Source organism: Tigriopus californicus, chromosome 8 (genome assembly GCF_007210705.1).
Source record: "Tigriopus californicus strain San Diego chromosome 8, Tcal_SD_v2.1, whole genome shotgun sequence".
In the NCBI taxonomy this organism is placed as follows: Eukaryota; Metazoa; Arthropoda; class Copepoda; order Harpacticoida; family Harpacticidae; genus Tigriopus; species Tigriopus californicus.
The window spans coordinates 468,708-481,201 of NC_081447.1; the positions used below are offsets into that span (position 1 = coordinate 468,708).

The following is a 12,494-nucleotide window of genomic DNA, read 5'->3' on the forward strand; positions in this document are numbered from 1 at the left end:
AAAATCGCCATCCACCTGCGTGGTGTGTGCGTGTTTAGTTCAGTGAAATTAATCCAACTCGATTAACTTCCATTTCTTGATTGGTGGACCAATCCAGTCAATTTACGTTGATCGTTTCCTATCCTCCCTTCTCATCATGGCTCTTGAAACCGGGGCTTCCCCACCCGTTTTCGAGCAGATCTTTCGAAATGCCCGTTTCGCCCAGGGTGGAAACGCTCACTTCGAAGGAAAAGTCAGAGGAAACCCAACTCCCCAAGTGGTTTGGACCAGGAAAGGGCTGCAAATGCAAAGTAAGTCTCATGACCTGAATGGTTGAAGGGCTGGAGGAAGGAGACTGACGGAGGTAGCAATGATTGAGGCACTAAAAGAACCTACAACGGAACAGAGATTTAATTAATGCTCTCTTATTGCCAACACTTCGGTCTCTGAACTGTAGGAATATACCCAGAAATAAGTCAATTGAAAGCATGAGCTTTGCTCTTTCCAAAAGTTAGATAATCAGAATCCAAGAAGTCAGAAGTACCTGGCCCCAAGTGTTGATCTATTTTTGACTGGGAGATTCTCGCATAAATATGTCATTGGAACTCTCTGTTTACTTACTGTTCCACGAGAATCTTTCATTTATGCTTTACTTGCATTCAGATTCCAACAAGCATCTCATGCAATATGACGAGCGCAGTGGTGTGGTCACTCTCACCATCAACGCGATTGGACCCGGAGACGAAGGCGAGTACACCTGTACGGCCCTCAACCCCTATGGAGAGGCCATTTGTACCGTGTATATCTCACCCGAGGCTACCAAGCAGGTCAAGAAGAGTCGCTCCGGTCAAAAGCTCAGCAAAAGCAATAGTAGCACCAGCAAGCAACAAATGATGTACCAACAGCAACAACAACTGTTTGAGCAACAACAGCAACAGCAACTCTACCAACAACAGATGTATCAACAACAGCAGCAGCAACAGCAGCAACAACAACAAATCCAACGGCAACAACAGCAACAACAGCAAGTCCAAATCCAACAACAACAGCAACAGCAACAAATGTTCCAACAGCAATCGACTCAATCGATGTCTTTCCACCAAGGTAAGTCCGCTTTAGCCAGGGGACCTTCGACTCAAAGAGATGGAATCTATGACTGTTGTTCCAGAGTCAAGCTCGGTTCAGCAATCATCGTCCTCCTCCTTCAACCAATACCAACAACAGGAACGCTACCAACAGCAACAGATGTCTTCACAGAAATACGAGTCCAGTTTCAGTAGTAGCAACATCAACAACAACAGCCAAGTCGCTGCGGTACAACAAAGGTAACTTCCTGCTCCTAACCGGCTCCGACAGACCCTGAGCCTCGTTTGAATCGTTTGATCCGTTTGATCCCCTAATCTTCCTAGCACTGGCCAAGGAGAGCGAGCCATGATTACTACCGATGATGACAAAAACCTAGCACCCAAGTTCATTTTCACTCCTGCGACGAGTGTCGAAGTGCTTGAAGGTGACACCGTGCGATTGCAGTGCCGTGTGAGTGGTAAACCCTCGCCCGACATCCAATGGTTCCTCAAAGGCCAAAAGGTCATTCAAAGCGATCGCTTCGCCTTGATCGTTAACGAATCCGGTTACCGCACACTCATGATCAATAGCGCCATCTTGAACGACACAGGCATGATTGAGTGTGTGGCCCGGAATCGAAGCGGTGAAGACCGGATCCAATGCCACTTGACCGTGCATCCTAAACAAAAATCCGAGCCCCCTGTATTCGTTGAGAAACTCACTCCCCGACAGATTCGACCAGGTGAGCCTGTGGTCCTTCGAGTTAGGGCCATCGGCGATCCTTTGCCGGCATTGACATGGCTTAAGGTGGGCAAAAAATACTCTCTCTCTCTCTCTCTCTCTCTCAGATTCAATCGTGTTCTGCCTTTGTTGTGATGTTTCTGGGGGTTTGCTTACTTGTGAGTTTGTTTCATAGGATGGGTTTGACATCCACGTCGATGAGAACGTAACCATTGATTATGACTGCAATGGTGCTTCAGTGCTTAGCATTAGAAACGCCACCGGCCACGAGGACGGCTGGTTTCAATGTACCGCCATCAACTCAGCCGGGATTTGTACCACCCGAGCTCGAGTGAGAGTGATCAAACCGCCAGAAATTCAAGCTTTCAAGCAGGACTTTCAGTTAAAGATTAAGAAATCCGGGAAAGTCATTCAGGCACCGTAAGATAAAGGACTTTTGTGTTTCCTTTGTGTGAGTGACCGTCCTCCCTTCTTTCATCACGTCCGGTTTTGCAGGAGGCAACCCGAACCAGAAGTGGTGTACTTGAAGCACGTGGAACAAAAGTCCGAGTCCAAGAAATCTGAGGAGCATATCGTAAATTACGGCTCACCTTCGTTTGTCACTCCCATCAAAGATCTGCAGGTGTATGAAGGAGAACGCGTCCATTTTGAAGCCAAGATCCTTCCCGCTGGGGATCCATCCCTCTCAGTGGAATGGTACGCCAATGGGAAGCCTATTCCAGCCAGTAAGTAGAGAGCAAGTACTAAAAAGACAGATGCAATTTTTCATGAATGAACTCTTTTGTCAAAGGTTCCCGGGTGAACACTCTTTGCCAGTTTGGATTCGTGGCCTTGGACATGCTCAACTCTGTGGTGGGCGATTCGGGCCAATACACTTGCGAGATCAAAAATGCCAATGGCTCTGTGCACACCAGTGCCAAACTCATGGTGGTTCAACGCAAAGAAATTGAGCCCCAATACAAAGGAGTGGACACCATTCAAAAGGTGGAGATGACACCTCAAAGGATGGCACCTCAAGAGCCACCTCCACAGCCGCCCCAATTTGTGAAACATCTTCAAAACCACGTGGAATGCAACGAAAGCTCCAACATCCACTTGGAGGCGCAAATCAATCCCGTTTCCGATTCCACCATGAAGATTGATTGGCTCAAGGATGGCAAGCCCATTACGGCTAGTTCAAGGATTGGCACCTTATTCAGCTTTGGGTATGTGTCATTGAATATCAGTGGAGTTCGTTCCGAAGATGCTGGTATCTACTTGTGTCGGGCCACCAACAATAGTGGTCAAGCCGTATCTCAAGCCAAGATTACGGTTCACCGCATTGTTGACCTCCACGCCTCCACCGGAATTGCTGAGCAGCAACAATACATTGAGAAAATCCAGCAACTGGAGCAATTCCAGGCCTCCAAGGCCAATGCTCAATTCAATAGGGAAGAGCCCATGGTGGAGGCCACAGAGCCGCCTTTATTTAAGACGCCCATTAAGGATCAATTGAACGTAAAAGAATCGGGTTTTGCCCACTTTGAGGCTCGTTTGGAACCCATGGGAGACGCCACCATGAAAGTGGATTGGTTCAAAGACGGCAAGCCAGTGGATGCCAGCTCAAGGATCACGACTTTCTTCAACTTTGGATATGTAGCCTTAACCATTAAGCAAGTGAATGTACATGATGCTGGACAATACACATGCGTGGCTACTAATCGACTCGGTCGCGCCGAAACAGCTGCCAAGCTTACCACTATAAAGGCTAGTGAGGGCGAATTCCAGAGCCAATCCTGGACCTCAATCCAGCAATTAGAGGCCAAAAAGACTGTCACACAGTCCGCTCAAATTCAAGAAGAGACTACCATCAAACCGAGATTCTTATCCCAACTTAAAGGCACCAATGTCGTAGTGGAGGGTCAGCGAGCTCATTTTGAGCTCCGTTTGGAACCGCAAAATGATCCCAATCTCAAGGTCCAGTGGCTTCACAATGGCCAAGAGCTCAAAGCCTCCAGTCGAATTCAGACTTACTTTGACTTTGGCTATGTGGCCTTGGATATTCTCGATGTTGGAAAAGAGGACACAGGAACTTATACGTTGGTTGCCTCTAATGCTCTTGGTCGGGAGGAAGCCTCCATCGACCTCCGAGTGGATGCTCACTATCAAGGCGTGGATCAGTCCACCATCCATGCCAAAACTGTCGAAGAGGTGAAGCGATTCGAAATGAAACAACAATCTCAACAGAGCGTGATTGAAATTACGCCTCAAGGCCCGCCAGTGTTCCGCACCACCCTTCAAGATCCCCAGCCGGTAATGGAGGGACAGAATATCCATTTGGAGGCACGTCTGGAGCCTATCAATGATCCCAATATGAAGTTGGAATGGTATTGTAATGGACGGCCTCTCACCATTGGATCCCGATTCCGGACTTACAACGATTTTGGCTTCATTGCCTTGGATATAGTCGGAGTGACTCAAAGGGACGAGGGACAGTACGTTTGTAAGGCCACCAACAGTTTTGGACAAGCCGAGACCAATGCCAACGTCAAGGTTATGGTCCGCAATAACATCATCAGCGAGAGTGAGCATGAGGCTGCTCTCCAACAAATCAATTATTTGGAATCTGAGCGGAAGGTCCAACAAAACTTCCAAATGCAACAAAATTTTCAAATGGAAGAAGGAGCAAAACAACCCCCGCAATTCACAAAGACTTTGAAGAATGTCGAAATCATGGAGAACAACAACGTTCATATGGAGGCAAGGCTCATCCCAACTGGCGACTCCACGGTAATTCAATCGAATATTTTTGTTTTCCGAGGGCGTCATCAAAATATGAACCTCGGTTATCTCTTATAGATGCAAGTGGAATGGACATACAATGGCCAGCCATTGAAGACTGGCCACAAATTTAGACCCATGTATGACTTTGATTATGTGGCTCTGGACGTTTTGAAAGCCTACCCAGAGGACAGCGGTGTCTACACGTGCACTGCACGAAATGCATACGGTCAAGTGCAGACATCTGCCACAGTGAAAATCAGTGGTAAACTAACTCTCTTGGCGATTTTCAAGCCATGACTCGTAATGACTTGGTGTTAAGTATATACTCATCCCCTCATTTTCCAACAGCCATGGCCAAAATGACCTCTGAATCTTCCGCACAATCCAAGCAATTCCAGCATTTGGAGACAAAGCAACAATCCCGCTTTGAACTGGAAGAAGAACCCATCAATCAAGCTCCCTCTTTTACTTCCAAAATGAGGAGTATCAACATCCAGGAAGGACAGCGCGCTCACTTTGAATGCAGACTCTTGCCCCTATCAGACTCAAGTCTAAGGGTGGAATGGTTCCATAATGGCCAACCCATTAAGCAAGGCACACGTTTCCGTGAAGGATTCGACTTTGGCTTTGTCTCCCTTGACATCATGTACACTTATCCTGAGGATGCTGGCACTTACACTTGCCGGGCTGTGAACGCCCTTGGACAATCGGATTGCTCTGCCACTCTTGGCATTGAAAGCAACAAGGCCATTGATAAAGGCACCATTCATGAAGCCGCTCTGAGTCAGATCCATTATTTGGAGAAGTCCCATAACCGGCACGACGAAGAGGATGGATTTGTTCCACAAGCTCCCGCTTTCGCGTGTGGCATGCGAGACAGCACAGTCACTGAAGGGTCTTCTGCTCATTTCGAGGCTAAATTGGTTCCTGTGGGAGATCCTCATTTGAGAGTGGAATGGTACAAGGATGGCAAGCCGATTCCCGCATCCAATCGAATGTCAACTTTACATGATTTTGGCTTTGTGGCTTTTGACTTAAAGTACACACGTCCGGGAGACTCCGGAACTTACACTTGTAAAGCTATCAATCAATTGGGAGAAGCCAATCTATCAGCTTCACTCAAGGTCATTTCGGCACAAACCGGACCCAATGCCGAAACGCTGCACGGTGAAGCCTTGGAAAAGATTGCCTACCTGGAGCACAGGCACGCTGGTCGCAGGGAAGAAGAAGATGAGAACGTCATCACTGTACCAGCCTTCACGGTGCCCTTGAAAGGCAAGACTTCATACATCGAAGGTCAAAACATTCACATCGTAAGCGGGATTAACATTTGAAGCGTTGAGAGCTTGTTAGATAAAGTGTTTTTAAAATTTCTCCAGGAATGCCGAATCGAACCATATCCTGATCCAAGTTTGAAAGTGGAATGGTTCCACAATGGCAAGCCCCTGCCCTATGGCAACAGGTGGAGAACATCTTACGACTTTGGTTTCGCTGCTCTTGATATCTTGGGAGCTTATTCGGAAGATTCTGGGAATTATACTTTGGTTGTCACTAATGCTTTGGGTCGAGCAGATTCAAGCTTAGTTCTTCAAGTTTCCTGTAAGTCAGGCATCATTTCTCGATCACGAATCTTGAGAGCATTAATCAGCTTTTCGACTACCTTTCGTCAGCTCGAAGTGGCTTACTCCTGGATAGTGAGCACACCGATGCATTGGAGAAAATTCGTTATTTGGAAAGCAAGCACCAGCGCACGGCTGAGGAAGAGATGATTGTGCCCGAGGTTCCACTCTTTGGCCATCCACTCAAGAGCATCCGTCTAGACGAAGGCCAACCTGCCCACTTTGAAACGACCTTGACTCCAGTCAATGATGCCACCATGAACGTAAGCTGAAGATGACCCAATTACGAGAGCTCACCTTATGCAATTGTTGTTCGATCTCAAAGGTGCAATGGCTGTTCAATGGAAAAGCAGTGGCTCAGGGTCATAGGTTCCGCACCACTTATGACTTTGGATTTGTAGCCTTGGACATTTTGTATGCCTACCCCGAAGATAGTGGCACCTATACTTGTACGGCAGCCAATGCTTTGGGTCAAATCGAGACTTCTTGCTCACTTGACGTCAAGGGGAAATCTGGCCTTCTATTGGACACTTTGGATAGCGGACGTCTAACTCATTTGCACAACTTGGAACATCGTCGAAGACCTGCCCCTGAAGAAGGGGAAGTTGAGATTACCGCGCCCGTATTCACCACTTCGCTCAAGAACGTGGAGGGAGCCGTGGAGCAAAGCTTTGTTCATCTGGAGTGCCGATTGGGTAAGTGGTTAGGTATAGCACTCGTGGTAAAGGTGCCTTGCTTCAAAACTACAACATATCTCTCTAGAGCCCATTAACGACCCCAACCTGAGGGTGGAATGGTTCATGAATGGAAAAGAGATCCGAGCCGGTCACAGATTTAGAACCACTCACGACTTTGGTTTCGTCGCTTTGGACATTTTGTACGCTTATGCTGAAGATAGTGGGACTTACACTTGCAGAGCAGTCAACAAATTAGGTGAAGCATCCAATCAATGCACCGTGCAAGTTCTGGGTAAGAAGCTATGGTATAAAAAAAATAATTGGCGTACCATCAATTTAACCCATGCTGATTTTCCAGAGAAAAAATCCCTTCTCTTGGACTCTCAACACCCCGAAGGTTGGGAAAAGATGAAGAGCCTGGAACAGAGAGGCTTTTATCGCAAGTTGGAGGTCGAAGAAATGCCTTTGGGCCCGCCTCACTTCGTCACCGAGCTTGTGGTGAGTCAAAACACTTACGCTATTATTCTTTCATTGCCAAAACCCAGATATTGTTTTCCTAGGGTATCACCACGTTGCGAGAAGGAAACACCGCCCACTTTGAGGCTCAAATTGAACCAATCCATGATCCAAACTTAAAAGTGGAGTTCTATCACAAAGGTCGCCCTCTACAACAAGGATCGCGAATTCACACATTGTGTGACTTTGGATATGTTGCCTTGGATATTTCTGGTCTGGTGATGTCCGATGAAGGCCAATACACTTGTAAAATCTCGAACAACTTTGGCCAAGCCGAATCTAGTGTGGACTTGAACCTTTCTGGTAGCGATTCTTTGGATATGTCGTCTATGCGTCCCGAGGGTTTGGAGAAGATCTCGCAATTAGAGAGCAAGCGTCAACGAATTGCGGATGATGAGCAAAAGACCTTCCAAAAGCCAGTCTTCACTCTACCACTGCAGAATGTGGAAAATGAAGAGGGCCGCAACGTCACGCTAGCCGCCCGCCTGATTCCAGTTGGGGATCCCAATCTAACAGTTGAATGGTTCAAAGATGGTCAAATCATCAATTCAAGCTCCAGAATCAACTACATCAACGATTTTGGCTGCGTCACCTTGGATATCAACAGCCTGCGAAGCTCTGACCATGGCGTGTATGAATGTAAGGCCCGAAACGCCCTAGGAGAAGCCGTGACTGCAGCCTCCGTTACGGTAGCTACCAAAGGTTCTCTTCTCTTGGACTCTCAACATCCCGAGGGCATGAAGAAGATCACAGCCTTGGAAATGAACAAGGGCCGCAGCCGAGCTCAGGAGTCGGGACAAGTGTTCGACCGACCCGTTTTCATTACTCCCTTGTCCGGTTCTGCCGAAATCATGGAGGGGCAGAACGTGCACCTTGAATGTCGGGCAGCACCGGTCGGGGATCCTAATATCAAGTTTGAATGGTTCTGCAACGACCAGAAGCTCAAGATGGGCTCCCGGGTTCAAGTCACGCAAGACTTTGGATTCGTCACTTTGGACATTGCGTCAGCTGTGGAAAACGACTCGGGCATGTACATGGTCAAGGCCAGTAACTTTGCCGGGGAAGCCACCTCATCTTACGCCTTGCACGTGGGAGGCAGAGGACAGATCCTGCAGGACTCTCTCCATCCTGACTCCTTCAAAAAGATTCAGGCCTTGGAAGCTCAGAAGCAGGCCAAGCGTCAAATCAGTGATGATTCCGTAGTGAACCAACCGCCAGTGTTCATGCAGCAACTCAACAATGTTGGCTCGATTGCCGAGGGAACAAATGTGCATGTCCAAGCTGCCATTGAGCCCAAGAACGACCCCAACCTGAGTGTGGAATGGAAATTCAACGGTCAAGCTATTTCCACCGGGTCTCGTTTGAAGACCTCGTTGGACTTTGGACATGTCCAACTTACCATCCAAAGTGCAAGGCCTGCGGACTCCGGTCTCTACACCTGCACAGCTATCAACAAATTGGGAGAAGCTGTCTCAACGACTAGCATCAAAGTTGAAGGTAAGATATCACCATATTGACGGTTTGTGTGCTAGAACAAAATCGGACCAAGACGCCGACATGTTTTTTTCTTCCATTCCCCTAACACTCTTTAGATGCACCATGGCTGGCCAGTGATTCTCAGCACCCAAGTTCGATGGCTAAGTTGGCCAAACTGGAAAACAAAGCTAAAATACGAATGGACACCACTGATGGGAACTATGCCATTCCCACTTTCACTCAGCATCTGAATGACCTGGAGGTCACCGAAGGCGAGAATGCCAACTTCACGTGCAAGATTAACCCTCACAACGACCCCAACATGAAAGTTTGTAAGAACACTATTACATACATTTTCAGTACTCTATTGATTTCCATTGACAAGAGCCTCTTTGCAATTGTGTTAATAGCTTGGGAAGTCAATGGAGAGGCACTCTCCTGTGGATCCCGATTACAGTCTAACTTTGATTTTGGCCAAGCAACTTTGAGTATTAAGTCCTTGTTGTTACAAGATGCCGGAATATATTCTTGCGTGGCTACCAATTCACTGGGAACAACACGCACTTCTGGCAAACTAACCATCCAACCCGAACAACTGACCACAGCACCCTCTCAAGCACCAGAATCTGAAAGCCATTTGGACATTGCTGAGAAGATGGACTACGCCAAAACGACCACCACTTTCACTCTGCCCGATAGAAAGGATGAAGACGAAGTCCAAGGGGAAAAGCCAACCATCATTCGAGCCCTTCAACGTGAAATCAAGATGGAACAAGACGCTCAAAGTATCAGCATGGACTTTGAATTTTCACCTAGGAACGATTCAAAGCTCGAACTTCATTGGTACCACAACGGCCTCCCTCTGAGTATGGGATCCAGGATTCAAATGAAGACTGAATTTGGAACTGCCCGATTATTCATCACTGATCTGTCGGATCGTGATCAGGGTGTCTACACTTGCCGATTATCGAATCAGTTTGGGGAGGCCACCACGTTTGCTATGGTCGAATGCTCTGGCAAGTCTAGTATTGATATGACCACCAAACACCCCAGGGGAACCAAGGGCCTTGATGCCGTGACCAAAATCGAGTCCAAGGACGCTTCAATGGCCGATGAGCCAGACTCAGAGATTGACCATGCTCCGAAATTCGAGAGCGAGTTCCAAGCATTGGCTGTTATGGAAGGCGAAAGAGCCTTCAATGAGGCTATCCTGAAACCTAAATTGGATTCTTCTATGAATATTGAATGGTTCAAGGATGGGAGACAATTGGATCAAAGTAAGAGTGCTTATTGTCACTTTCGAACGAACTTACGCGAATTAAAATGGCCTATTGTTCTCAGGTTCTCGGTTGTCTACACATTTATCGTTTGGCATGGTCATATTTGAGATGAAAGATCTTCGTCAAAGTGACAGTGGAACTTATCAGTGCATAGCTACCAACAAGTTGGGCAGAACCGAGAAAACCTTCTCCATGGAAGTGCAAGCTAGTCAATCCCACGGACAAAAGGCTCGATTCACTTCGAAGTTCCAATCGTTGGTTGAGACCCGGGATGGTGAGCCTCTTCACCTGGATTGCAGCTACGAGCCCAAAAATGACGCCACCCTTCAAATGAAATGGACCAAGGACGGCAAGGTTATCAGCAACTCATCGAGGATGAAGACCCTCTCGGACTTTGGCTTTGTCACACTCGATTTCCTCCGCGTTGAAACCGAAGACTCTGGAGAATACACTTGTACCATTTCCAATAAGTATGAGCCCTAGTAGGTCATGACAAAATGGTTCCTCCCATTAACCAACATGTCGTTCAATTGTTTATCTTTTAGGTATGGTCAAGATACTGTCAGTTTTGTCATCAGATGTGAAGGCACAAGCGGGGTCTTCTACGAATCACTGCAAACTACTAACTTAAACGAGACAAACAAACAAGCCCTTTTACAACAAAGGGTGTCTGGTAGGGAACAGGTTCCATCATGGGACATGGAACAAAAGACCTGGTCCCTTTCCTTCCAATTAATTCTCACTAACCTGTGTTTGTTTGGCGGTGATTTACCAAAATAACATCGAAGGTCAAAAACTGATTGTTCTTAGTTGACAAGCCCAAGAATGGATTTAAAGAAAAACACGTATCCATCTTTCAGGCGAAAAGGGATTGTCCGCCACTACCACTCAAGCTCCTAAGTTTGTGTCCAATTTTGAGGGTTTGTACTCAATTCAAGAGGGTCAGAGTGCTCATTTGGAGGCGAAGCTAACTCCAACTGATGATGCGAATCTTAAGGTAATAATTGATTCTTATTATATTTTCTTCTTCTTAAGCTAGACTGTACAAGACAACAACTTTTTTCGGAATTAGGTGGAATGGTTCAAAGACGGTGAGCCCATTAAGATGGGTCATCGATTTAGGACGTTCCATGACTTCGGCATCGTGATCCTGGACATCCTGTACTGTTTCTCCAATGATGCCGGTCAATACGAATGTCGAGCTACCAATAAGCTAGGATCTGACTCCATTCAGACCAAGTTGGAATGCTCCGAGAATTCTTCGTTGGTCTTGACACCACAAATTCCCGGTGAGATGAAAGAGCAAACTTTGGCCAGGATCCAAAACTTGGAGACCATGAAAGCCAGGTTATCGACGGGTGAGCAGCCCTCAGGACCCGGAACAGCCCCAAGGTTCACGGTGCCAATTGCCAACATCAGTGGACTCCATGAAGGGGACAGCGCTCACTTTGAAGCACGACTGTTGCCGACCGACGATCCAACTTTGAACGTCCAATGGTTTTGGAATGGCAAGGCTTTGAAGGCTGGTTCCAGAATTCGAACCTTCTGCGACTTTGGATTTGTGATTCTGGAGATCTCTCCAGTGTATCCTGAAGATTCTGGTGAATACATTTGCAAGGCCACAAATGCCTTTGGCGAGGCAGTCACAACAGCTTCGTTGAGCTGCTCTGGCAAGCGGAACATCATTATGGACTCCCAATTGCCCAAGGGAATGGAAGGAGCCATCGACAAGATTGCTGATCTGGAAGGGTATGGCAAAATGCGTGCTCGTGAAATTATTTCAGAGGACACATCCAAACCACCAGAGTTCCTGACTCCCCTGAAAGACCTGGCATTGGGCGAGAACTCTTTGGCCATTTTTGAAACCAGATTGACCCCCATCAACGATCCAAGTAAGCTCATTAACTAATTGGTGGTAGCGAACACAACGTGCAATCATTTTTAATTGACTTGAATTGCAGACATGAGAGTTCAATGGTACCACAATGGCTCAGCCTTGAGTGCTGGTTCTAGAATCAAAACCATCAACGACTTTGGATTTGTCATTCTGGAGGTAGCCAACGTTCTGGGTAGAGACTCGGGAACATACACATGCAAGGCTGTTAACAAGAACGGAGAGGCTTCCTTGTCTTGCGAGGTCACGGTCAAATCGCGCCATGGCATCATCTCTGATCCACAACTACCCAAGAGTTTCCGCTCAGGGACAGATTCTATCAATCGCTTGGAGGAGAACCGTTGGCAGCGACAAGAAATGGTTTTCGACGAGCCCGAAGGCCGCGCACCGATGTTCATCTCGCAGATTCAGGATGTCAACATTGCCGAGGGTCAGTCTGCCCACTTTGATTGGTAAGTATCGAAACAATGGCCAAGCTTTCATG

At 47.2% G+C, this 12,494-nt stretch overlaps 1 protein-coding gene across 6 annotated transcripts in view; it reads left to right on the forward strand.

The window, feature by feature from the left end:
* Nucleotides 1-12,494, forward strand: part of LOC131885534 (titin-like) — a 32,105-nt gene continuing 19,611 nt past the window's right edge. Inside the window, exons 1-20 of one of the 6 annotated variants that reach the window (XM_059233601.1) lie at nt 1-290; nt 643-1,083; nt 1,148-1,304; nt 2,281-2,510; nt 2,576-4,554; nt 4,624-4,810; nt 4,897-5,861; nt 5,928-6,147; nt 6,219-6,430; nt 6,493-6,862; nt 6,930-7,136; nt 7,203-7,342; nt 7,405-8,857; nt 8,953-9,168; nt 9,247-10,113; nt 10,178-10,586; nt 10,662-10,789; nt 10,977-11,113; nt 11,189-12,008; nt 12,078-12,462. In XM_059233601.1, the coding sequence (XP_059089584.1) occupies nt 137-290; nt 643-1,083; nt 1,148-1,304; nt 2,281-2,510; nt 2,576-4,554; nt 4,624-4,810; nt 4,897-5,861; nt 5,928-6,147; nt 6,219-6,430; nt 6,493-6,862; nt 6,930-7,136; nt 7,203-7,342; nt 7,405-8,857; nt 8,953-9,168; nt 9,247-10,113; nt 10,178-10,586; nt 10,662-10,789; nt 10,977-11,113; nt 11,189-12,008; nt 12,078-12,462 (9,677 nt within the window). In that variant the 5' untranslated portion in view covers nt 1-136. The remainder of the gene's footprint in view (nt 291-642; nt 1,084-1,147; nt 1,305-2,280; nt 2,511-2,575; nt 4,555-4,623; nt 4,811-4,896; nt 5,862-5,927; nt 6,148-6,218; nt 6,431-6,492; nt 6,863-6,929; nt 7,137-7,202; nt 7,343-7,404; nt 8,858-8,952; nt 9,169-9,246; nt 10,114-10,177; nt 10,587-10,661; nt 10,790-10,976; nt 11,114-11,188; nt 12,009-12,077; nt 12,463-12,494) is intronic. The other 5 variants (XM_059233598.1, XM_059233599.1, XM_059233603.1 and 2 more) reach the window with 5 other exon arrangements.